The 23,751-nt window shown below is 51.4% G+C and overlaps 1 protein-coding gene and 1 long non-coding RNA gene across 6 annotated transcripts in view; one reads left to right on the top strand and one right to left on the bottom strand.

Annotated features, from left to right (window-relative positions):
• Positions 1 to 5,790, bottom strand: part of LOC111732999 — a 122,864-nt gene extending 117,074 nt beyond the window's left edge. For both annotated transcript variants that reach the window (XR_002777784.1, XR_002777783.1), the window contains exons 1-2: positions 4,275 to 5,790; positions 694 to 899 (exon numbers count right to left, since the gene is read on the bottom strand). This is a non-coding gene — a long non-coding RNA (uncharacterized LOC111732999). The remainder of the gene's footprint in view (positions 1 to 693; positions 900 to 4,274) is intronic.
• Positions 5,791 to 5,952: 162 nt separating this feature from the next.
• On the top strand, positions 5,953 to 23,745 carry PNPLA4 (patatin like phospholipase domain containing 4). 4 transcript variants are annotated; one of them, XM_011383323.2, is made up of 7 exons: positions 5,953 to 5,997; positions 7,190 to 7,374; positions 11,630 to 11,724; positions 11,891 to 12,026; positions 20,321 to 20,386; positions 22,572 to 22,724; positions 23,488 to 23,745. In XM_011383323.2, the coding sequence occupies exons 2-7, from the start codon at positions 7,195 to 7,197 to the stop codon at positions 23,626 to 23,628; spliced, it is 771 nt and encodes a 256-aa protein (XP_011381625.1). In that variant the 5' UTR covers positions 5,953 to 5,997; positions 7,190 to 7,194; the 3' UTR covers positions 23,629 to 23,745. The 4 variants fall into 4 exon arrangements, with proteins under 4 accessions (XP_011381625.1, XP_011381622.1, XP_011381624.1 ...); XM_011383320.2 differs by lacking the exon at positions 5,953 to 5,997 and adding an exon at positions 6,019 to 6,367; XM_011383322.2 differs by lacking the exon at positions 5,953 to 5,997 and adding an exon at positions 6,019 to 6,460.
• Positions 23,746 to 23,751: the final 6 nt, after the last annotated feature.

Raw genomic sequence — 23,751 nt, 5'->3', positions numbered from 1 at the left:
GTAGTTTTCCAGGCAGGGAATGCATCTGTATAGTTTGGGATATTGAGTGATGTTGTCACAGAAATTCAAAGATGCCGTAAAGAATGTTCTGGAAAGTCTGCGTGGTGTATTTATTCCTGGTTTTAACATAAACTATGGTTCGTGAGTGGACACCCACCACATGGCGACCGTGCTCTCTTCCCAGAGCAGAGGTGCTGGGAACATATCGGGGCTCACTTCCTGGCACACGCAATGCTCTGGGGAGAGGGGCACCGTCATCGCTGTCACTGCCGTCAAAAGCAAAGACTCATTTAACGACGACCTCTCGGACCCTATTGCATGGCTGGTAAGACCCTTCCCACGACTGCGAGTGCCCCAGGCTCCCGCTGAGGGACCTGTCACATGAACACATTCATGACACGTTCGTGAGCCGGTGAGCAGGAGTCTCATAGCATCGCTAACTCCTCAGATAGCCCACGTCACAGAAAAATGCCGGGACGACGACTGCTCACTCACGCCGAACGACACGTGTGCCAAACAACGTTTACTGGTCATCTCAACGTATCTCACGTTGCAGCTAACTTTCTGATGCACCAGAGATCACAGCTCTGTTCTTATCTGTTTGGGGGAATATTCCGCAGATGAATATATATTATGTAGTTTACTGTACAACTAAAGGGCTAAATAAAAATTTGTCCCATATAGAGACCGTACCTGCATTTGCTGCTTGCGTTGAATTCGACGAATGTTTCCTGGCTGTAGCGGACGTGCTGGTTTGGGCTGCCACACTCCCTCCCAGGCCGTGGCCGGCCGACTGCATCTGCACTGGGCAGGGCTTCCGTTCATTTCCGCACTGGCCCATCCCGTCCTGGCCTCACGTCACTGTATCTCTTTACTGTTCACAAGGAACTTTCTGAGGACTTGCATGTGATAAAAAAAAAAAAAAAAGAAAAAAAAAGGTGAGCAGTGAAAGCTGAACTTCCCTGGTGATAAACCATGAGAGCTGCAGGGCTGCCACCGGCCTCCTGGGCATGTCCTCCCCGCAGAATGAAGCTAAGAGAAAAACAGAAAGTGGCACCCCTCGCGTGCCAGATGCAGCCACATGTGCAGAGAGCCCTACCTCGCTCTACGCCACTGCATTATTTGACTTAGCAATTTTCCTTTTGCTTAAGTCAGGCGGACACCCGAAATAGGAGCCCAAAGATTCCCGACCTTTATAAACATTTACTGTGCTTGAGCTCCCTTCTAGGTGCCATGAACACCAAGAAGCACAACACAGTCCCTGCTCCAAAGGGACTACATCCCAGTCAAGACCAGAGAGCCTAAATGCCACTGCCTTGTGCTTGAGAAGAAACAGGGTGTGGCTCCTACTGACAGAGGTGATGGAATGTATTCCCAGAGGGTATACGGACGCAGTGGAGCCTGACTTAGGCCTTAAACATTTACGGGGAATTAGTGGGACAGGAAAATGTACGAAGACATCCCAGCAGGAACAATAGTGAGCTAGAAATGGACAGTTTATCTTAAGATTAAAGAAAACTTCTAATGCCTACTCCAGTCCAGTCCTTGTCATACCTTAGACACGAAATAAAGTTTATTTACAGGGTGAGCAAAACCATGAAGGCAAATGACTGGATGTATAATGTGGAGCTGAGACCTGGGTCAGTGAAACGATCCCCTCTCGCATCTTTGCTTCTAATGGAAATTACTTCTTCTTACAATAACCTTCTTTATGACAGGGCTTCCAGGAACAGGAGTGATCAAGAGGAGTTATTGCCGTCACTGATAAATGGACTAAGGGTAGTTTTAATTGCCGAGTTCCCATGTTTTTCTTTTCCAGATGTGAGCAAGTTCTCTAAATGTTAAAAATAAACAAATTTATATGTCCTGTTTATGAGGGACTGTCGTCACTTCTGAGGGATATCATGAACATTTAAATTCGTGGACATTATAATTCTGACCAGAGGAAGACTTGAAAGAGAACAAGGCTCTGACACGCATCGTGCCGGACCCTGCGGCACTGGGTACGCAGTGAAGCCCGAATCTTTCGTGAATTCGTTTCTGGACCAGTGTAAGGAAGGAGCTTCTGAGTACAGGCTTCTGAATTAACGAGCCCTGGGCTGACAACCTCCGCCTCTGTGTGCAAGTCGGAAAATTCCGTTAACTCTAAATTCGATTTACCGTAGCTCCCGACCTTTCTCACTGCCATGACAGTCGTGTGAGACAACGCGTATTAAGAATTGGCGTGAAGGGCAGTCAAGACGTTCGGTAATTATTACTAAGACTCTGGTGAAAGGGAGTAGATGCAAAAACAAAACAGACCGAAATCTTTGTTTTGTCTCTTTGAAATTAGGTGATTAGAAAATTGGATGTTTTAGCAATTAGGGTGTTTCTTACCAGCATCAGTAGTGATTAGCTCCCGTACTCCAAATTAGAGTATTTTGCTGAATTTCATGAAGCATCGGGCACCAAAGCTGACATTCTGTTTAGCAGTCAACAATACCACTGATTTGCCACTGATGTTATTTTCCCAATAATCTTCTCCACCGTAAAGAAACTGTTAGAAGGATGACAAGGGCTATTTCCTATCATATGCGTTAACTGTGGTCCATGCCTAGGTCAAGGACATATCTGTTTTGCAACCAAGTACACAGGCGGAGAACAGAGACTATGTTTCTGGGGGACTTTACCACCACCTCAGAACACCACCACCACGCTACCAAAGATCTGAACTCCTTTTTTATTGACATTTTTGGAGTATGAAAGTTTTGAAAGCTTAGCTGCTCTGTCTTACAGTTGAATAGAATATCAATTGCAATCGTTCTTCCGGCATATTTCTAAAACACGTGCAATGGGAAAAACGTGTTAGTAAGAACTGCTTTGCTTGTGAGATGTAAAAACTCAGTTCTAAGTGGCTGAAGGAAACAGAAAGGGTAGGTGCAGCGGGGGTGTCGGGGACGGTCACAGTTACATGCACAGGCTGCAGAAATGCCAGCCCACCTAAGCACCTCTCCTTCTCAGCCCAGACTCCCTCCAAGAGGCCTCTTCTTTCCCTGCACGTGGTGGCGCTCACGGATGACGGCTTCTGCTCTGTCAGCCTTAGAGTCAGCAGTCAGTGGGAAGGGATGCGGCCTCGTTCTGTGGGTTCAGATGAGATGCTCTACTCCATGACTGCAAAAGCGCCTTTCTCTGAATCCTGTGCTACTCTCAAAACAAGGGACTGCTTCAACTACGCACAGAGGCCATGCCAACACGAGTGACTACCTGACACCCCGTGGAAAGGGCTCTGCTATGTGCTCCAGAAATCCAAGTGCCTGCCCCTAGTCCTTACAGGTCAGCAGGATCACCAGACGAGATTCTGGGAGGAGGCGACAAGATGAAGAGTTAGCAGCAGGACGGCAGATGAGGGTGTTTCGGGGGCGATGCCAGCGTGAGCCCACAGAGGTACTAACGCGTGTCAAGATGCCAAGACTGGAAACTAAGAGCAGCAGCTGGAGAGCAGACTGGAAGAGGAGAGGCGGGGCTTAGGTCCTGTCCCCGGGCAGAGGCGTGACAAGCTCCTGGACCTGTACCTTTCTCCCTCCCTCCGTAGCATGTGATACAGCCGTGTGGGAGGAGGCCGGGCGTGGGGGAAGGAGCTGTCAGGCTCAGGAACTTTGATTGTGTGCCAGGTGCTCGTTAGGGGACTCCCAGAGCTCAGGGTTCCGTGCTCTGTCCTCAGCGTGCACACCCAGAGCAGCTGTGTGTGGCCTTGTGCCAGCGCCAGCATCAGACGGTGCCTCTGGAGTCACACATCGGATGGCTACCTGCCCGCCAGACTCTACATCCCTGATGAAGAGGAACTGAATTCTTCTCCATCTTGTACGCCCTGTGCCAGCAGACTTTGCTCGGCAATGCATATCTAATAAATGTTTGATAAATGGCTAAATAAACCAGCTCAAAACGAAATTACTAAGAAAACCAAAGAAGCAAAAGCAAGCAAATGAATTACTGAAAAATGTTCTTATAGAGCAATTAAATTACTATATACTCACATCACATGAGTAATTGACTGAAATCCAACATGCAAAACAAGTATTTGTTGATCACGCACTGTGCCATAATGCTTGGCACTGAGATTACAAAGACAAACATGAACTTGATGTTCTTCCTTACCTTAGGGAGCTGAACTTAATTAGTTGTAACAAAATATGATATGGCATAGAAGTGAGAAACAAGGAGACAGGGTTTGAAAGCGTATGGAACTCTTTAAACACTTTTCCCATGAGACTTAAATTCAATAGCGTCTGACTCACCAGTGAGTGTGGCAATAGCAGGTGCTCTTGTCTCTCCTTTAAGCGAAGAATCCCATAATCGTGGTGTTCACTCAGACTGCCCCGTGACACATTTTCCCTCATCTTCTGAATCAGTCCACCCACACTGCCAAATGCAGGAGGCCCCAGTAGCTCTATGGCCACCACTGCTGATTCTGGCTCTGCGGACTTGTCTCTCCTTAAACTTTCGATGTCACCACATCACTTTAAACCAGATCACCCCTCGAGTTAAACTTTAGTACACGGAGCAGCCCGTGGGGATTCTGATAAAAAAAAAAAAAAAAGCAGATTCTGCTTCAGGAGATCCGATGTGAAGCCTGGGATTCCTTCTTCCAAAGACACTTCCTGGAGCGTGCCCTCGTGGGAAGACTACAGTCTAGCAGAGCAGTGGAAGGTGAAGGCTCAGAGAGTTTGTCCCGCTGTCTCCCTGATGTACACCTCACCTCCCCTGCACTGATGTCTAGGGGTAGTAAAGGATTCAGGGTAACTAGGTGTGCGATGCTTAGGCAACAGGATGTCTTCAACAGGATCAGCGGTCTTGCAGGCTATTTCTAGGAACTAGAAACAAAGCCTCTCCCTCAGCCTTCGCAACCATGGCTCCCGCTTACAGTGTTGTGGGGCAGAGGTCAGGTGCCTGGCATTCCAAAAGGAGGAGAAAGAAAAAGACCAGAGTAAAGGCCCCTCCCCGTTTTGCTTAAGGCAGAGCCAGTCCGGCTTTTTTTCAGATTCTCCTTCTGTAGCTTCGGTGAGAAGTCAATCTGTCCTTTAAAAGGACAACCTGGAGACTCTTCAACCAGGAAATCTGAGATCCCGCCAGGCTTGGTTATTAGGATTAAACAGGGAAGACATTGTTTTTGGAAAGATTTGTCAGGGTTTTCGATTTGGGTGGGGATGTCAGCCGGCGTGGCCCCCATTTAAAGCAGCTTCTAAAGTCCGTCCAGAGCCAGGGGCGCCGCCAGACGAAACAATGGCTGTTGTTTAGGGCACGCTATGCAGCAGGAGCTGTGCGATTTTGGAAGACTGGGAGTTCTGGCAGCTGAGTCACCTGGGAAGTTCAGAAAGGTTATGCAACCTGCCCAACGTCACAAAGCCTAAGGCTGACTGAGGGCACGAACGATGTCCAAGGCCCCAGTCTGGCCTTTCCAATAACGCGTAGACGAAAGCCATAAATAGGCCCTGCCAAACTGGGTGGCATTCGGGCCTGGGGCCCGCCCTCCGAAACAGCTGCACCGCCCCGAGGGTGGGGAAAGAGAACCACATCCGGGATACAGACGCGGACAGGGTCAAGCACTTCCGGTGCGCCGAGCTGAGGGTCGTTCAGGGTCAGTGGGCTCGCCGGTGAGGACCAGCCCGTAGAGGGTGCTAAACGGAGCACAGGGACCAGGTGTCCGAAGACAGCACGACTGCAGACTAGAAAGTCCTGCCCCTTACCCGCACTCGGGGAAGCGCGCGCCAAGCGGCAGAGTGCGTGCCGCCATGATGAGTCCAGCGCTTTAAAAGGAGCAGGCGGGGCCTAGCTGACGCCCGCGTCGGCGTGATGACGTCACAGACGCGCGCGGGCACGCCGGCCCAGCCCCTTCCGCGGGACCTCCGGCCCTGGTGGGCGGGGCTGCGCTGAGTGACGGCCCGGCCCCGCCTTCCGGTTATAGCGCGGGGTTGGGGGTGGGGGGCAGTGTTCTACACGGAAGTGGCTCGGCCTGCATTGGTAGGGCGGGGCGCGCGGGGTCGAGGGACCAGCGGGGAAGGGCGAGGGGTGGGCTGCGGCCCCCAGGGCTTGCTCCAGGGACGCGCGGGTGGGGTCTGGCACATCCCTAAACCCCCCGCGCGCCAAACCCCGGGTGGACACTGGGCCTGCGCGCCCCCGGCCTGCCGCCTGGGGACGGAAATCCCGCCCTTCTCCCCCGCTCCTCACGGTGCAATCTGCAGAAGTCAATACCGGGGCGCAGGGCCCAGCCAGGTGCCTTAGGTTTCCAAATTTGAGGCCCGGGCCATGTGCCTACTCCGAACGTCCCGGAATTGGGGTCTTGGGACTCCCCCTTCCCCGCCTCTCCGAGGGAAGCCCTGCGAGCCTCCATGTGAGCAGCGTTTGGGGGGCACCATTTCATCCACGTGGTGAAATCCTGCGCACTGAGTCCTCAACAAGCAGTTTTATAGTTAATTTGTTACAGGTATCAGGTGGTGCGGATGACATTTCTTTGAGCCTTTAATTGTCTTTGGCAGTCATGACTTCAGGTTGTCTTGAGAAACTATAGTGCATGGAATAATTGCTTATTCCATTATTGAATAATCGTGGCATCAGTTTTTCAAAAAAAATCTGGATGCTCGGACAGGAAACGGGAGGGAGGAGGCAGGACCTCTATTTGAAAGTTAGTGCCGCACTTGCAAAAAGCAAACATATCCTTCATTTGGGATGTGCTACACTCTATGGGTTTTACCGTTCCACAATAGAGCCCTCTCCCCAAAAGTTTAAAGGTCAAGAAAAAAAGAACACATGCCTTGCCAATTGGAATTATCAATCTGTTTCTTGCGAAGTAATTAAATAGCAGATCACGTAATCTACCGAACAAGTGTGGAATGTTGTAACTTTTCTGTAATTAAACTATTGGGTCAAGGCGAGATGGGGCAAAAGTTAATCGATTAATAAAACTATTGGGTCAAGGTGGGGGTGGATTTTCCTTGAGAGAATTGCTGTTTAATTCCTTTAATTGAAAATAGTGTTTAAAACAGAGACATATATATATATATGTGTATATATATACATATATATATACACATACATATACATATATATATATATTTAAAGAAAGGCCTGGTTTGCGATCACCGTAAGACTGTACAGCATGTGGAATAGAGTGTACCAACTTAAAGCATTTTTGTTTGTGTGGCCAATTTCACAGGTGGCATGAAGCCCATCAACTTGTCCTTCTCAGCCTGTGGGTTTCTGGCAATTTACCACTTGGGGGCAGCATCGGCCCTCTGCAGACATGGCAGAAAGCTCCTGAAGGATGTGAAGGCCTTTGCTGGGGCTTCTGCGGGATCCTTGGTGGCTTCCGTTCTGCTAACAGCACCAGAAAAAATAGAGGTAATTAAGTAGTAACTGGGCTGTGTTGCTCGGCAAGAAATTAAGACTGAACAACAAAGATGAATGTTAACACTACTCAGTTAATTGCAGAGAAATAATCCTTTGCCTGGGAAACATAAAAGGTTACAACTTTTCTTTTAAAATTTAATCAATAGAGATCTGTGCTCTGGATTTAGGAAAGAAGATTATTTTGGCTGACAATGAGACAGGAAATAATAATGATTTATTTTACTCTTGAATGTTTATTTAGTCTTAAGTTTCCAGCTGTGTTTCAAGCAAAGGCTGCTTCTTCCTTATCTGATCATGAGCACAGGTCCATCGTGTTCACAGACAGGCGTAGACGTTAAAATGTGGGCCTGTAACTTCTATTAAGTGGAACAATATTACAATTTCATTTGTTTTTCATTCTCACGGTACAGAAAGCCTTGAATCCCAAGAAATTTATCCAGAAGTAATAAAAATATGCCTTCGTTAAGTATTTCATATAATGCAATCCCTGTTTTATAAATCTCTGTTCTGTTTCTCCACCGTGATGACGCATTCGCTGACTTGGAGAGCCGGTTTCTGTAGGTGGAGAATCTTGTATCAGTTCATTATTTACGTCCTCAAGTGGCTCTGAGTAATAATCAAATACCGATTAACACATTCATGCCCAAGAATGAATTTAAGTCGCATTTAACCCATTTCCCGTTTAGAAGAAAAAGAGCAGCTCACTGCCAGGGTTCATGTAATTTTATGTAAACGTGCTCTTTGAGGCTGAAGCAAATCTGACTGGTTTTCAGTGTGAAATGTCAAAACTGTTACTAGAGTTATTTCTAAACAGAACTTGTCTCTAATCCTAATGTAACAGAAAGGTATAGGTAAATCGGATCCATCAGATGAATCTCGCTAACAACTGTTGGAGAACGATCTTAACATCACGTGTGGGAACGCTGCGTTTTCTAGGATTTGGCGTTTTCAGCCACCGGGAGTTACTATGTTTTCTACATGCAGACACCACTACTGTAAATAGAACGGTGTCATTTGCTTCCAGAGACCACGGCTACACCAGAGCGATGTGAGAATGATAATAAAATCGAGGTGATTTTTGGCAGACTTTGGGGGCAAGGGCAGGACTGTGATCGGGTTAAAGCCGCATCCTCAAGTGCCGCGGGCGAGTATTCTCGGGGCAAACGGGAGATGGGTTAAAATTCTCGGGTAAATGGGTTCAAATTTTAAAACTACCACATTTCAGTTTATTTTTTAACAGTATTCACAATGCCATACGTTACATCTCCACGGCTTTTTTATTTTATAACTGGAAGTTACCTTTTTTTTTAATAGTCAGGCATATATATATTTCCACTGCGTGTTCACTTCCCATAGTTAAATTTCTTTTTGTCACCACGTATTTGACTCCCTTTAACCCACCTACCTCTCCCTCCCCCTGCCCCCTCCCCTCTGATAACCACTAATCCATTGTCCGTGTCCATGAGTCTCGCTTGTCCTGTTCATTTGTTGCTTTTACGTTTACATCCCGCGTATAAGTAAGATCATGTGATTTTCAACTTTTTCTGTCTGGCTTATTTCACTCGGCATGGTTATCTCGAGGCCCATCCATGTTGTCGGAAAAAAACTACCACATTTTAAACATCAAAAATCCTGTTTTCAAATCTACGCTGTGTTGCTCATAGAAGAGAAACTGAATGTAAGGCTAGTCACTCACAAAGCCACTTTTCTTTCAGTCTTTATGCGGTTGCTGAATAGGGAACCAAAATAGTGATTAAAATCTGTGGAGATTGCACACGTGGAGAACCGTGGGTCAGGGAAAGTAGGGATCGGGTATGGAAACGCCCCCCAAAACAGCAGGATCACAGGGTACAGGTGCAGGCTAGCTCCTTTCCAGAGCTTTCCGTTCGCGAAGCCGTCTTTCCTTCGGTTTTGGCGCTGGCAGCCTTGCTTTCGAATCCTCAGCAGATTTAGAACCGTGCTGGGTGTGATTTAGATTTGAGGTGCTGTGCAAAGACCGCACTGTAACAGCCACCACCCCGGAATCCTGTGATTCTCACACGTTGACTGGTTTACCTGAACTTGACACTCGAATCACCATATTTTCAAATCGGATCACCTGTTCTTATTTTTTTTCAATCAGTTGGAGACCCAGGTCCATTGCCTAATTGTGAGACCTTCCAGAAAACGGCTGTTTATTCACCTAGGGCACCCTCCTTCCTCCTTTTCTCAAAACAAACGTGTGGCCATTTGACTTAGTTATTTTCTTTCTTTTTGTTTTAGCGTTTGAAACATAGCACTTGGAGGATGCTGTTGAGTTTGTTGAGCAAAGTATTTCTACCCACTCCAATCCGTTAGCTCTGTTCTCGCTGACGGTGTGAGGTCCTTGAGCTTTGCGGTGCTGTGACAAATATGAGTAATTAATCCAGTTCTGAGCTTAGGCTTATATAATTAAGAGGAGCACCTGACGCCGGTGTATTTTGGGAGGCAGGCAAATTTAGACGTTGCTGTGTGCAGAGCTGACTGTGGGAGCCTTTCCTCAGCCCCCCCCCGCCCCCCAAGTTCCCAAGCAGGGTGTCAGACAGCACGGGATGCGCGGGTCTGTCCATTGCTTAGAAAATGTCCCGTCTGGCCAGGGTGTGTTGTTTGTGACTAAAATTAATACAGGAAAATAGGCTAGGCGGGCAGTGTGGCCGAGAACTCACGTTGGGGGGCCGCGCCCCTTTCTCAGCCAGAAGCCCAGAGCCCCTTCCGCGGAGGCGGGCCTGCAGCCCCCCTGCCTCCCGGCACTTACTGCTTTCACCCAGACACACAGCTGCTGCTCACCCCGACCCTCCGCTCCCGCACCGGGCTCCCTGTGGACTCGGCCACCGGCGTCCAGGTCCGAGCTGCCTCCCGGGGCCGGTCCCCTCGCTGGTTTTGCCGGTCGTCGCCTTCCACCTGCTCCCTGTCCAAATCTTATTCCTGTTTTCGGTCCCAGCCTAGGCGACTCGTGAAGCTGGATGTGGACGCCCACTCTGTCCGCTTCCTGTCACCGCTGCAACCCATGGCACGAGCTGCTGCTGTGCCGGTCCTGGCGGGGTCAGCGTGTGAAGGGCTCGCGGGCTACACTCAGTGTCAGCAGGCCCATGTGCCCCCCGCAGGCCCTAGGGGACAGTCTGACTCCTTGCGCCTCCCACCTTCTGGGGGCCGCCTGCGTCTCTGGTGCGTGTTTCCTGCCCGCACCTTGCAAGGCATGAGCGTGGCCCCCCCAAACCTTGAACCTTGACCCCCACCCCCTCTCACTTATTAGGATTTGTGTGATGACATCGGGCCCACCTGGGGCATCCAGGGCCCCCTCCCATCTCCAAAACTAACTTCATCCCACCTGCACAGTCCCCTTTGCCATGCGAAGTCACATGTTCACAGGTTCTGGGGACCTGGGGGAGGGGGCAGCTTGATCGTGCCTCCCTCACGGGTGCTCTGCCACCTCTGTGACCTGCTCGCGGGGGCAGGCCCAAGTCTCCCGAGGGCAGCGGCTTCGTGTCTCGTTCCCGCCCCGTCCCCGTGCCCAGCCCAGGGCGTGGCGCCCAACACGGTGCCGAGTGAATTAATAAATGAAACATGGGCCTGGGTGCAAATCCTGGCTCTGACCCTCATTTTTGATGACGTATGAGGAAAGATACTTCCTCTCTCCGGGCCTGTTCCCTTACCTGGCAGGTGGGTGATTATACCCACCTTGCACGATTACACGAAGGTGAACTGCCAGCGGCCACTTCAGTGGCACCAGCCCTGTCGGCCATTAGACCGCGGCAGGACATGGTTATGGAACGACAGGGCCCAGGACTGACTCCAGAGACCGCTTCGATGCCTACAAAACGACAGTCATTAGGACTCCTTCGCGTGGCGCTGAGAATCAGTCCTGTCCCCGCGGCCACAGAGCCGGGGTGGGAGAGCAGGGTCGCTGTGCCTGTGAAGTGTGTGGGAGACCGCACTGGATGAGTGAGGACGGAGCCCGTGAGGCTCTGCCCCGTGCGGGCATTGCCATCTGAGGCGACAGAGAAGAGGAAGAAGAGGCTGGGTGTGGGAGAACACAGCTCGCCTGGCGGCTGGCAGTGCTGGGTGGGGGGCAGGCCGGGTGGGGACCGGGCTCCGGTGACGGAGCACGGCCTCCAGAGACGGCGCCGGCTGTGCCGCACCAGGCGCGTTGTGCGGTCCGCCCAGGCTTCTTCAATCACAACGCGGTTTCTGGACACACGGAGAGTCACCCGTTCATTCTCTCTCTCAGGTCTTCAAGGGGTTTGTCTACGCGTTTGCTGAAGAGACCCGAGGCCAAGTTCTCGGGGGGGCCACGCCCGGCTATGACGTCATGGCCCGACTCAGGTGTGTGTGCACCGCACCGGTGGGTAGTACGTGTCCCCCCAGAGCGTGTGAGGGCAGCGTGTCGCGGTCACTTTGTAAACCGGAAGCCCAGCCCGGCCCCCCTGAAGCAGTGACGAGGTGTTCAGTACGTACGGGTGAATGACGCAGGCTGCTTTCTGTCCTTCAGAAGCGGAATGGAGTCCGTGCTGCCTCCCGACGCTCACGAGCTGGCCCACAGCCGCCTGCACGTGTCCATCAGCGACATCAAGACCAGGGAGAACGCCTTGGTCTCCAGCTTCCCGTCCAGGGAGGACCTCATCCAGGTAACTGCCGCGCCTCCTGTCGGGGCTCGGCCGGTGCCGATGCAGGTGCTCCTCACGAGCAGTGAGTGTCACCACATTGTCCACGGCCCGCGTTGCCCGCCGCGCCTGCGACGCTGCGTGCGGTGAGCTCTGTGTGTGACGGATGGAGCAGCCCGTCCAGGCAGGCAGCTCCAGGGGCTGCCCGGGCTGCCGCTGCGTGTGCCTCGTGATGTCGCCACGCCCGCCTCCATCCTGGGAAGCCGGTCGCCTGCCTGGAACCTGGGTCTCAACCTTTCGATCTAATGTTCCCTTTTGTTTTTTCCGTTTTGAGGCCTTTTTATCCAAATATATTTCAGAGTCGGTTGGTTGAGAATTCAGCATCTCTGGGAAATACCTGGGCAGCTGATTTGCAGATGATGATTTGGTTGCTGAAGTAATACACGTGACGTTTGTAAGTTAGAAGGCGTGCACTTTTCTTAGAAAAGCTGGGTAATTTTCCCTTTTTCCTTTTGTGGGAATCATAGCAAGCGTCGGGTGGAACGGACACTGTGTCCAGGTACCGGGGAAGGTGATGGCTTGCGAGCGACGGGTCGAAGGTCCGCCCGCATTACGTGACGAACACGTGGATTCTCACTCCCGAGTCTTACTGTTCGCATCCCGCTACTTGAATGATATAATTTGAAACACCTCATGAAATGTTGAACTGACAAGGAAAATTACTCTTGTGACTCGAGAGATTAGAATGTTTGTACTCGCTGTGCCGATGACGCCGTCTCTCGTTAATGCATTAATAGTCGTTCTAAGAAAAAGACTTTTTTTTTTCTGTCATCTTATGATAATGTTATGTAGACTTACGAAATCTGAAAGGAGAGGCTGGTCCCTCGTGCTGGAGTGCCACGAACCTCGAATGCCGCTGCAGCGTGTTGGAACAGCGCTTCTGGTCTGTGTGGGAACAGGACTGTGTGTCGTCATGTCGTAAAACGAGAGGGGACCTCTTCCCACAGCGTCCCCTTCTCGGCGACTCTCCCCTGGGCGGTCCCGGCAGCCATCCGATTTCGTTATCACGCGTCCGCACACTGCGCACTGTGCCGATTCACGTATTCGGTTTTTCTTACCTATCCTCTTCCACTAGAATGTTCGCTCCAAGGGGGCAGAGTCGCTGTGTCTGTCCACTGCGTCGTCCCCACACCGGGCACAGTGCCAGCCCCGTCAGTTTGTGTGTAATAAACAAACAAACACATGAGCTAAGGTGGCATCAATTACGATGGCGCGATTTAAAACAAAGGAGAAGAAAGAATCTGGATCCTACACGCTCAGTGATGTGGGTGAAATAATTCACTTGGTAGTGGCCCCACCGGGACTGCCGGCCAGACGTCTAAGCTGCTGGCTGGCATGTCAGGCAGGCGGGCAGCCTCGAGGTCCCTTCCTGTCCGTTGCTGTTACTGGGAATGTGGCTGGCCGGATCACGGCCCCCAAGAGGGCCACACCTAAATCCCTAGAACCTGTGACTGGCTCACCTTATGGGGTAAAGGGATTTTGTCGTTGACATTAAGGTGAGGGCCTTCAGATGGGGCCGTGATCCTGTCATCTGGGTGAAGCCGCACCAGGCACGTGGCTCCTTAGAAATGGAGATCGTTCTCGGATTCCACGCCGTTGCTTGTCTGAGATGCGGGGGCGCTCGTGGCAGGGGGCGCACAGAGACTGCCGGGAGCCATAGGCCCGGCCGCTGGCAGCCAGCGTCGGGGTTGGACTGGACTCAGTCTCACAGCCCGACGGAACGGAACTCTGCCCGTACCTGGACGAGCAGGGACACAGGTTCTGGCTGGCAAGGCCGGCCTGCCAGCACCTTGACCTTGCTCTGGGAGGCGCGTGCCGGGCCCCGGCCCCCACACTGCAGGGCTGTGGGTTCGTGTTGCCGTCGGCCTGCCCGTCTGTGCTCACTCATTACAGCAGCAGTGGCAAACCACCACGGTGAGTGAACACGATTTCTGCTGGTCGCCTTCGTCTTAGATAGTAACTATTCACAGAGTTGGTGTAATTACTTGAGTTCGTGGGACAGAAGAGAAACGGTTGACAAGTGTGCGCTACCTTGTGAGGAGGATAACTGAATCATTGGCAGTCACCGTAGATGACACAAGAAGAATTTGAAAGGATTAGCAGAGCCGTCTAACCTTCCCCGGAGCTGGGAGGAGGGACGCACTGTCTCTGGAGAGCAGGTGGCGGCTGGGAAAACGTCCTGAACCTCCACCCGGAATACTCAGGAGGCGCTTGGGTCAGGAGAGGAAGGCCGAGGGAAGACGAGGCAAAGGCGGGGAGAAGCGGGCGGGGAGGGAAGGTCACCTCCCTCCTGAGCAGTGGGCCTGACTGAAGCACAAACCAGCGGGACAATGTTATCTGAGCTGGAACCGCATGATGGTGGCTGTTCTGACTGTCCAGGTCGCTGGGGAGGGACAGAAGCCACCTGTCCGCACTCCCACAGCCTCAGGTAGAGACCGGAGGCTTCTGAGCTTCCAAAGCCAAGAGTGACAGCAGCCCACAGGTGTGACTCGAGTTTGCAGGGACCTTGGCACACCTGGCCCTGTGCACATGGCCTGGGGTTTACCTTCTACCACCTGGAAAGTCTGTCGGGGACAGGGACAGGGGCAGACAGGTGGAGAGACGTTGATTCAGAATCAGTGCACTGGTGGAGAAGGTCAAGTGTGCAGGAACGTGGGCAAGTCCTAAGTCCGGGTGATCTTCACAACTTTGTTCTTTTTCTATGGGTTTTTAGTATTATTATTATTATTGTTAACTAATTTATTCATTTACTAAGTAGTGAGATTTTTAAAAAATGCTATGCTCTTCGTTATTCACCAGCCGACTGCACCTTTTATTACAGACAAGGTATCTAGGTGCCTGGAAATCCAGCTAGAAACCTGTGGCGTGCATGTGTGTGTGTGTGTGCGTGTGTGTGTGTGCGCCTGTGTGTGCACATGTGCGTGTCCGTGCGCACACGTGCACGTGTGTGTGTACTTGAAGCCCCTCTCGTGTTGTCCTGCATCGTCGCTTTCTGTTCCTCTCCTGGCCCCGTGTCTAAGGCTTTCACGTCCCGACAGCGTCCCGTGCGGCTTCCTGTCTCGCGCCTCTGTTTCCCCAGCTGCATGGTGCAGATGAGCTCATCCGTGTGACTGGAGCGCACGCGGAGTAACGCACGTGCACGCGTGTTTCAAACAGGAAACGCCCATGTGCACGTTGAATACAGCCAACCCTTAGCAAACACTGAAAGGATGGAACAAGGCGCGCACGCACCGGCGCCCAGCCCCATGCACGCGTTTGTCATTCACGGCTCTTTCCGCAGGCCGAGGGCCATCGGCCCCTTCTCACTCACGTCGTTCCTGCACCCCTTACTGCTCGTCTCCGGTCATGCAGCCGTGGTGTCCTCCCTCTCCACCACTGTCCTTGTTTCCAAATTTATGTGTGTGGCGATTCATGCTTAAATTATAACGGTTTACTTCCAGTGGCATGAAAACATTTCATTTCATGGCTGCAAAGATAGCCGATTATTTTCTGAGAACCTCAGTTGACCAAGTATGTGGCCCTAAGGTCCGTTTGATTTGGGGTAGATTTCCATAGTATTCTGGATCTTGCGTCCATGGTGAGTTAACTTACTGCTAGAAACTGAAAGTTTGTTCCCCGATTCCCAACCCTTAGTGATGCTATTAGGTATTGGGCCCCTTTGGGAGGTGACTAGCCGCGGGGTTCACTCAGAGCACAACCCGTCCACGTACTCAGGACAGTGCTGGCTGCCCGGCCAGCAGCCATGCAGGCAGTGTCAAGGAGCTTTCGGAGGTGCCTGGCCCTGTGGGCGTCATCTGCTCCCGTAACCAAGCAGCACATCTCGCTCCCACTTGGCTGGGCAGGCGGTGGCTCCCCACGAGATCACCCCTCTCTCAGCTCATGGGCAGAAGCATGGCCCGTCTTTGGGGACCTTTTCCCGCAGCTCTGATGGACCGCTGCTTAAGCATCCACATCCTGCGAGTCATAAATGGCATGTCACATGCCCTGCTCCTCCTGGTAATTTTTCTGGAATACCGCAGGTGTAGGTGCCTGGCCTGGAGCTCCTGCATCACATTAGGTCACGAGCCCTCCTGAGTGGGATCAGAGGCCCCAGTGAGCCTCCCCCCACTCCGCCCTCCTCCACCAGGTGAGGACACTGTAAAAACTTACTTCTCAGCAGACTCCGAATCTGCTCACCTTTTGACCTTAGACTTCCGAGCTTAGGGAACTGTGAGGGATGCATTTCTGTTGTTTATAGCCATCCAGTTTATGGGGTTTTGTTACAGCGGCCCCAAAGGAGTAAGACAGGACATGATTTTCTGAGGAGTAGGCGTGCTGTGTAAGAAGTACCCGCAGGTGTGGACGTGGCTTTGGAACTGGGTGAGGGGCAGAGGCGCTGAGACTTGAGGTGCCTGCTGGAAGAAGTCTGCTCTGCCGTAGGCGATTCTTGGAGCGGGGCGGGGGCAGAAGGAAAAAGGAGCTGGGGACAGAGCTGCCACGTTTGTGCCAAGCTCCCGAGTGCCCCTGCCCCTGGCAGGACCATGGACGGTACAGGCCACCCGCTGCGGCCGCACGTGAAGGCCAGGCGCACGCCGTCGCACAGTGCAGGACAGGCTGACGTGTCATAAACTGGCAGGGCGCTTCGCTAGAGCGTGGCCCGTCCCAGCGTCTGCGCAGGGCAGACCTGGAGAGCCACGAGACAGGGTGTTTATGCGACAGCTTCTGAGCAGAGTCGAAGGAGGGCCTGGTGTCCCTTCACTGCCGATGATGGCACAGTGTGAGTCGAGAGAAGTGACTTGAAGACGGAGTTGTTTGTCAGAAGCGAAACAGAACTTAAAGATTCGGAACAGTCTCAGCCTGTCCTTACGGGAAAGAAAGAGAGAGCCCGTGGAGGACCTTGTGTCCGAGACCGGGCAGGGTGACCCCGACGACAGTGTTCACAGGCCCAGGACCCTCCCCAGCCCCCAGGAGCCACATGCTCACCACGGGTACTTTGTGATTCCTCTATTTGTGGGCCCCTTCACAATTACCCCCTCAAATGTCCCAGTGCGTACATTTTACACGTCAACTCATTTAAGTTCCAGATTTTGTTCTGGGATGTTGTTTTTTGTTTTTGTTTTTGTTGTTGTTTTCAGAAGGAAACATGCAATCAGGAGATCCACGCGCATTTGAACGTTAGCTTGCAGCAGAGCGGACTCGGGGAGGTAAATCCTTTGTTTAAAGGGAAGTCACACGGCACCTCCGCAGACGCGTGGAGAGCGTTTCGAATTCCACTAATCTGCAGACCAGCTCCGGTCCGCGCCCATGCAGATCACCGCATTCTTCGTGTCTGAGGCTGAAGCGCATCTGTGGCCTGCAGCGGTCTCGGGACAGCCCCGAATCCTCTTGGACGCGTGCGCCCAGGAGGCTTCCATGCACAGTGGCGTCCCTGTTGCGAAGAAGCCGTCTGTCGCCATTGGTACGATGCCCGGCATTTCCTCGCATGTGGGGAGAACGCTCCCGCAGCCGGGCCTTCTCACGTTTGGCTGCCCAAAGGTGAAATCAGGACGGAATTTAAGATCGGTCATTAGCGTGGGAAGACTGCGGGAGGATAAATCTGAAGCTGCCTTTGAATTCCAACGGCAGCAGCAGGTTCTGAATAAACAGCCAGATTCTCATTAAAGTCACAGTAAACTGTAGGCATAAATGAAACTTGTTGAGAATTTATTCTCTCAGGAAGCCAGGCCACATGATTTTCTAAACTTCCCTTTTCTCGAAAATGTGAAATGAGGAGAGGCAGTCAGAACGTGAATTGCATATGCTCTTGGCAATGTTTTATACAGTTGCTACAGGAAGTCAGTAACTTATTTTTATCATCGTATAGTAAAAATGAGACAAAACTCAAATCAGTGCTTCAACACACGTATGATGCTTAAAAGTGCTGGACCAACCAAGCCACGGGGCCTGGGGCATAGGTCCTGGGGTTGGCATGACCGGTCTCCGTTCCAGATGTCTCCAGACATCGGTGAATATCCCCCGGGGGGCTTGGGTGCCCCCAGCTGAGAACCACGGCTCTAGACATTTTGTGATTTCTTGGGGAGAAAAATTTCCCCAGGAGAACAATGACGGGAGACACAGCGACAGCACGTGTTTACGCAGGATATTTTATTAGGTGGCCTCCCAACGTCAGCCTTCATGTCCTTCCTTAGAAAACCCTAATCGATGGCAGGAAAAGGCCGGCAAGCTAAGTACGAATGAGCGAAGGCGCTTCTCGTGTCCAAAGTTAGTGTTCTCATGAAACTTCGCTCGATGTCCAAACCAGCAGCCAGGCGAAGGGAGACGGAGGGTGGACAGAGCCAACACATCGATGGGGCGGCGACAGGTATTTTCCAGGTCAGCGCACTCTGTGCGTGATGTGGGAGGACGCTCACTGTTATTATCTGTAGGAAAGTCATTGGATGACGTTTTTCATCCAAACGCTGCACAGGAGCCGCAAGCATTAACTCGCGAACTTGCCACGATACTTTGACACGGAGAAGAAAAAACTCACGTGATTCTGGTTCTAAGTGTACGGACTTTTTTTTTTTTCCAGGGCACGTATGTCTGTGCCGCGGACTGAAATACATGATTATGTTTACAGAATGTCTTTGGCTCTTCGAAGGCCTCTAAGTGCTGGCATTTCACAGTGTGCACTGTCACACACTGGTCCAGCCGTCGCCGTTGGTGACTTTCGCTGGACGGCTTCGTTAACCGGCCATGTCGTGCTTGCAGGACACACCCAGGGTGTGTGATCACGTTTTTTTTTAAGGTGGAGCCCAGTGATGATCGGGCCAGATTTGGCGAAGGCTGATGCGGTGACCGTGCCCATAACCAGCCTGCGTCTGAAAAACTGGTGACGTCGTCGTCGAAGGCTGGCGAATCCTGTGAAAGGTGGTCTGTCGTCACACCTGCCTCGGGGCTCTGCGGCCCGTGTCTCACGCTTCCTAATACCTGCATCTTCATTTCGTGCCGGGTTCTGGCACCTTGCCCTAGCCTGGCACCAGGGAGACGGGGAGCACTTGTCATCAGGGGTGTCCGCTTGTACCTCAGGGAAGGGCACACACCAGCAGGTGTCCACGGGTGTCCACAGCCCGAGAAGGACAGACTGATGCTGCAGGAACACGCAGACCTGTTCCCCGGGGCGGTGGGGGGCCAGGTCACGTGTCTGAGCCGCAGCCACAGCGCGAGGAAGTTGACGCCAGGTCCAGGATGATGCAGAAATCAGTGTCCCGCTGTGTCCGGCTGCACCCTGGCGCGGGGTCCCGTAGAAACCGGGGTGAGCTGGTGACGGGGTCCGTCCTGCAGTCTTGGTTCAGAGAAAACAGCCTTTGAGAGCAGACCTCAGAAACGAGACCGACAGAACCACCGCTCTGGGGAAAATGCCCTCGGAGTTCGCAGGAATTCTCAACAGATGGTTCACTGGTCGGCTTCGGGGCCGCCATCCACTTCCATGTAACAGAGGCCCGGAAAAAGTCTCCTGAGCTCCGACCACAAACAGCCGGAGACTCTCCGCTTTATCGGTTGGAAGATCGTGGCTCACATATTCGGCTCCAGTGCTGTGTCTTCCCAAACAGAACTCTCGCGATTCAGAAGCTGGCCTGCAAGGCGAAGCTCATGCCCGGATGGATGCTCCGCCACCCCAGGCCGGGTGCGGGAAGAGATGGCGACATCTGAAATGGCCAATTCCCCGACTTTTTAAATGGGAGATGAAGCATCGCCGGCGTCGCCACCTGCCACCAGCTCCGCACACATCCATATAACAGGTGTTGGTCCCTCAGCGACATCCCGGTGACGTAAACTGGAACATCCCTGAGCTGCAGGCTCATCCGCCCGGTAACCACCAGGCGGCTTTGTGTGTCTACAGAGTGAAAGCCCAGGTCCGAAAGGGTTGGCCCCGTGTGCCACAGAACCCGGAACGACGTGTTTGCCGTCTGTGCGCACTGAGGAACTTACCGTGACCAGGGGTTCCACCTGGTGACGACCTGGGCCTCTGCGATGAAAGCGCCCGTCTTACTGAGATGACGTCGATCGACTCAGGGACACTGATTGTGTACACGTCTTTACGGTCTTTTCAGAGATTAACAATGTCGTTGTCTATTTAAGTGTGTCCAATTGTGCGCTGGAAAGATATGGAATTTGCTTAATTTTTTATAGTGAACCTTTTTAAAAAGTGAGAATTTTATAGTACATAACGTGTCGGCTGTGTGGCCTGCATTTGAATGCCCGTGCGTCTGACCTGTCCCTTTATCCTCTGCCCCTAGGTGCTTCTGGCGAGCAGCTTCGTGCCCCTTTACGCAGGGCTGAGGCCAGTGGAGCACCAAGGACAGGTGATGCGCTCAGACTGACACAGCGGCACTGACCCCCGCGTTCGCGTTTCCTCTGAAGAGTCCGATACGTAATTATTCGGGTGGCCCCAAGTCAGTTTATATAATTTTTTTTTTCAGAAACATTTTTGTTTCTGATAACAACAAAAAAAGTCACGTAGAGGGGACACGGTGCATTGATGTCAAGCTCTCACGATTGAGCGGATGGACTGCGCTGCTGCTTTTTTACAGAGGCTTAAAAAACTTTATCTTTTTTTTCCTAAGAGTAAAAAACTCCCCCTCCCGCCCCCCGCCCCCCGCCAAGAAAGTCCTATTCACAGCCCCTTCTGTAAGTAGCAAGAAGCAGAACTGAGCTGTCAGGGTGCTGGACACAAGGTCCCCCAAACAGTGGAGGGCTTCACCCCATCCCATCCTCCTGCCGGGCAGTGCGAGTCCCCACCGTCCCACCGCTCACCACTGTCTGTCTTTTATCCTTCCTCCGTCGAGGGGCATGCGGCGCTGTGCACAAGGAGCTGCCAGTGTCCCAGTGTCACAGACCCCTCGGCCGACGGGTGGGGAGTGGCCTCTGTTCTGATCTCGTCGCTCCTGGCACTTTGCTCTTTGACCTGTCCTGCTGTTTCCTCTGCTTCCCCTGTGGTTTCCGTCCCTCCCTGGTCGGCCCTGGGGTGCTTGTCTCAAAGGGACAGATGAGGGCCAGGTGCAGAGAGGTTAGGTGGCTGCAGGGGCCAGGTTGATAAGAAGATGCAGAGCTTGAGAGTGACTGCTGTCCAGTATGGACTCTGGTTCACTAGCCACGTGCAAAAAATAAATATATTATTCACACGGATGAAAAAACTTGCTTTTTAAAACTGTGTTTATAGCCATGTATACATTTATATTAACATATATATCTGTATACACACACACACAGACATATATATATATCATATATGCACACATGAGGATATGGGCAAGTTTATAATACATGCAATTTAATTATCTAATATATATTATGTTCTCTTAAAAATAATGAGTGCTTTTTAACTTAATCTAATTTTATCTAATCTACCTATGATTTCTCCTCCACCAAAATGAAGTTCCCTCTAAAGAAGTTTTCAACACAGTTTCACCATTTACTTTGATCCCCTTCCAGGAGTTTGTGGCCGGCCAAGGCTACTGTAAACAAAACAATGTCGACCATTTAGTCCCCAGCTTTAGAAATAAAAACAAGTAGGAAAGACATTTCAAAAAACACACACACATTAGGAAAAAAGGAATGAGCTGTTTTAACTGAGTTCAGGACATTTTTTACTAACCCGTTTCTGCCACTTGACTCTATCTTCGTGCTAAATCGCACAGCTTTGCTTTTCTGCGTTACGTTTTAAACGTTCCGATGAATCAGCGTACAGACCTTGCTGGATTCCTTTATGTGGGGTTATCAACCATCAGCAGACTTTTTTTTTTTTTTCCCCTCTGTCAACTGAAGGATCTTTCCAAAGACAGATTTATAACTTGGGGAATCTGAACTTGAGTTTTGTGTGTCCATTTATTGTTAGGGCCGATTGTGCTAACACGTCCGTTCAGGGACGGGTTGAGACTTTTTGCCTTGAAATAGGTAGCATCAGGAATGTCGTGTTTCTTTAGTTGTCCTTTTGCAGGATACGGTTCTGCAGAAGCCTCTGGAAGCTTCACTTAGATTCTCTGTCCATCCCTCGGCTTTGGGTTTCAGGCTGACAGCGCAGACATTGTTCTGAGTTAATGTTTCTCTGCTGATGTCCACTTCTCAAAAACGCCAGAATGCCCTGTGCTGGTGGATGGTTTGTGCCGTGTCAACGTAAAGTTGGCTTTCCGCTTTGATTCAAGAGAGCCTTCCAGCCTAATTACACGTGGCTTCTGACACATGCCCTGTCATCAGTAAAACCATAGGTACCTCCTCCTGAAAATAATTGCGTTAAAGGTTTTAAAAAGTTGGCGAGGATTGCTGATTCTGTCAAGTTCTTAATATGCGAGTCAATGGTACATGCGCAGAGATCGGTGTCGCTTCCGAAACACGTCCCCAGCTGGCCGAGTCCTCATGAGTAGTAATGTAAGCACACCCCAGGCCCAGAGTGCGCCACAAGGAAACGGTCCTCTTGAGAAATCCCAGCGTTTTCCTCACGTAAACGTGCGTCATTGGTGTGAGCTGATGGTGGGGTGTCTCTTCCCGCAGAGGTGGGTGGATGGCGGCCTCACCAACAGCCTTCCCATCCTGCCTGTGGGCCGGACGGTGACCATCTCACCCTTCAGTGGACGATCGGACATCTCCCCGCGGGACAAAGGGCAGCTGAATCTGCATCTCACTGTCGCCAATCAAGACGTGACGGTGAGTGATTATACTCGCCGATACTTGAAGAGTCCTAATCTAAAGCGTTCCACGTGCTTCCAGAGCTTTGGAAGCTCATCGATAATTTTACGTGCAAATTGCATCTTCTCAGTAGTATGCGTGTTAATACTTTCCAGCATCTGTCACACATGTGGGCCTGAGTAGCAACAGACAAGTGTTCACTTTTACATTCATAACTGTCTACTTAGGAAGCATTTTCTGTTTCTTCACTTCTTTTGGGGGGTTCAATAAGCATGGCAGGATTTCAGTGTGATTTTAAATTAATGCATTTATTTGTTTTAAAAGGTGGCAGTAATTGATATCATGTAAAAATCTTGGAGAAAAACGTAGGGACGCAACTGAATGATTTACATTAAATTATCGATTACTTTAATCTAGTTCTCAGCAGGGTGGTGTTATACACAGTAGATGCTTGGCACTGTCTGGAGCGGAGTCTGGCTGTCTCGTCTGGGAGGTGCTGCTGGCATCTAGTGGGCGCAGACTGGGGTGCCGCTCAGCACTCTGCAGTGCCCAGGGCGCCCCAGCACGGGGAATGATCTGGCCCCAAACGTCAGTGGCGCCAAGGCCGAGACACTCGCATCTCGTCTGTGGGTGGGGTCAGCTCTTCCAGTCGAATTGTTTTCCCCTGATTGTTTTTTAATCGCTGTATCGTATCTACGATCAGAAAGCTGAGGTTACAGAAACAGCAGACGATGACCCGCACTGTGATCTCCTGCAGCTTCGCTTTGTCTTTGTGTCCTAGCTGTCCGTGGCAAACTTGGCGAGGCTTAGGCAAGTCCTGTTCCCACCACGCAGGACGGGACTGGAGTCGCTGCACCAGCGTGGCTTCGATGACGCCGTGCGGTTTCTGCTGGAAGAAGATCGGTTTGAACAGGATGCCTAAACGTTAGTCGCGCAAAACACATTTCAGACGGTTCCCGAGGCAGACTTTAGACTACGTCTTAACTAAAAACTGTCCGAACTCTGTCGGGTTTTCTAGTTTTTGTAATAGTTATCATCATTTTTA

This window comes from Pteropus vampyrus, unplaced genomic scaffold (genome assembly GCF_000151845.1).
Source record: "Pteropus vampyrus isolate Shadow unplaced genomic scaffold, Pvam_2.0 Scaffold511, whole genome shotgun sequence".
Classification (NCBI taxonomy): domain Eukaryota; kingdom Metazoa; phylum Chordata; class Mammalia; order Chiroptera; family Pteropodidae; genus Pteropus; species Pteropus vampyrus.
Note: the sequence above shows the minus strand (reverse complement) of the source record. Positions and strands in the feature narration are given on the sequence as shown.

Excerpts from the sequence above, each read along its gene's own strand:
- PNPLA4 (XM_011383320.2), top strand. The coding sequence starts at position 6,283 with ATGTGCCTACTCCGAACGTCCCGGAATTGGGGTCTTGGGACTCCCCCT. Across the intron at positions 7,375-11,629 it reads CAGCACCAGAAAAAATAGAG|GTCTTCAAGGGGTTTGTCTA; the intron begins GTAATTAAGTAG and ends TCTCTCTCTCAG. Across the intron at positions 20,387-22,571 it reads CAGTGGAGCACCAAGGACAG|AGGTGGGTGGATGGCGGCCT; the intron begins GTGATGCGCTCA and ends CTCTTCCCGCAG.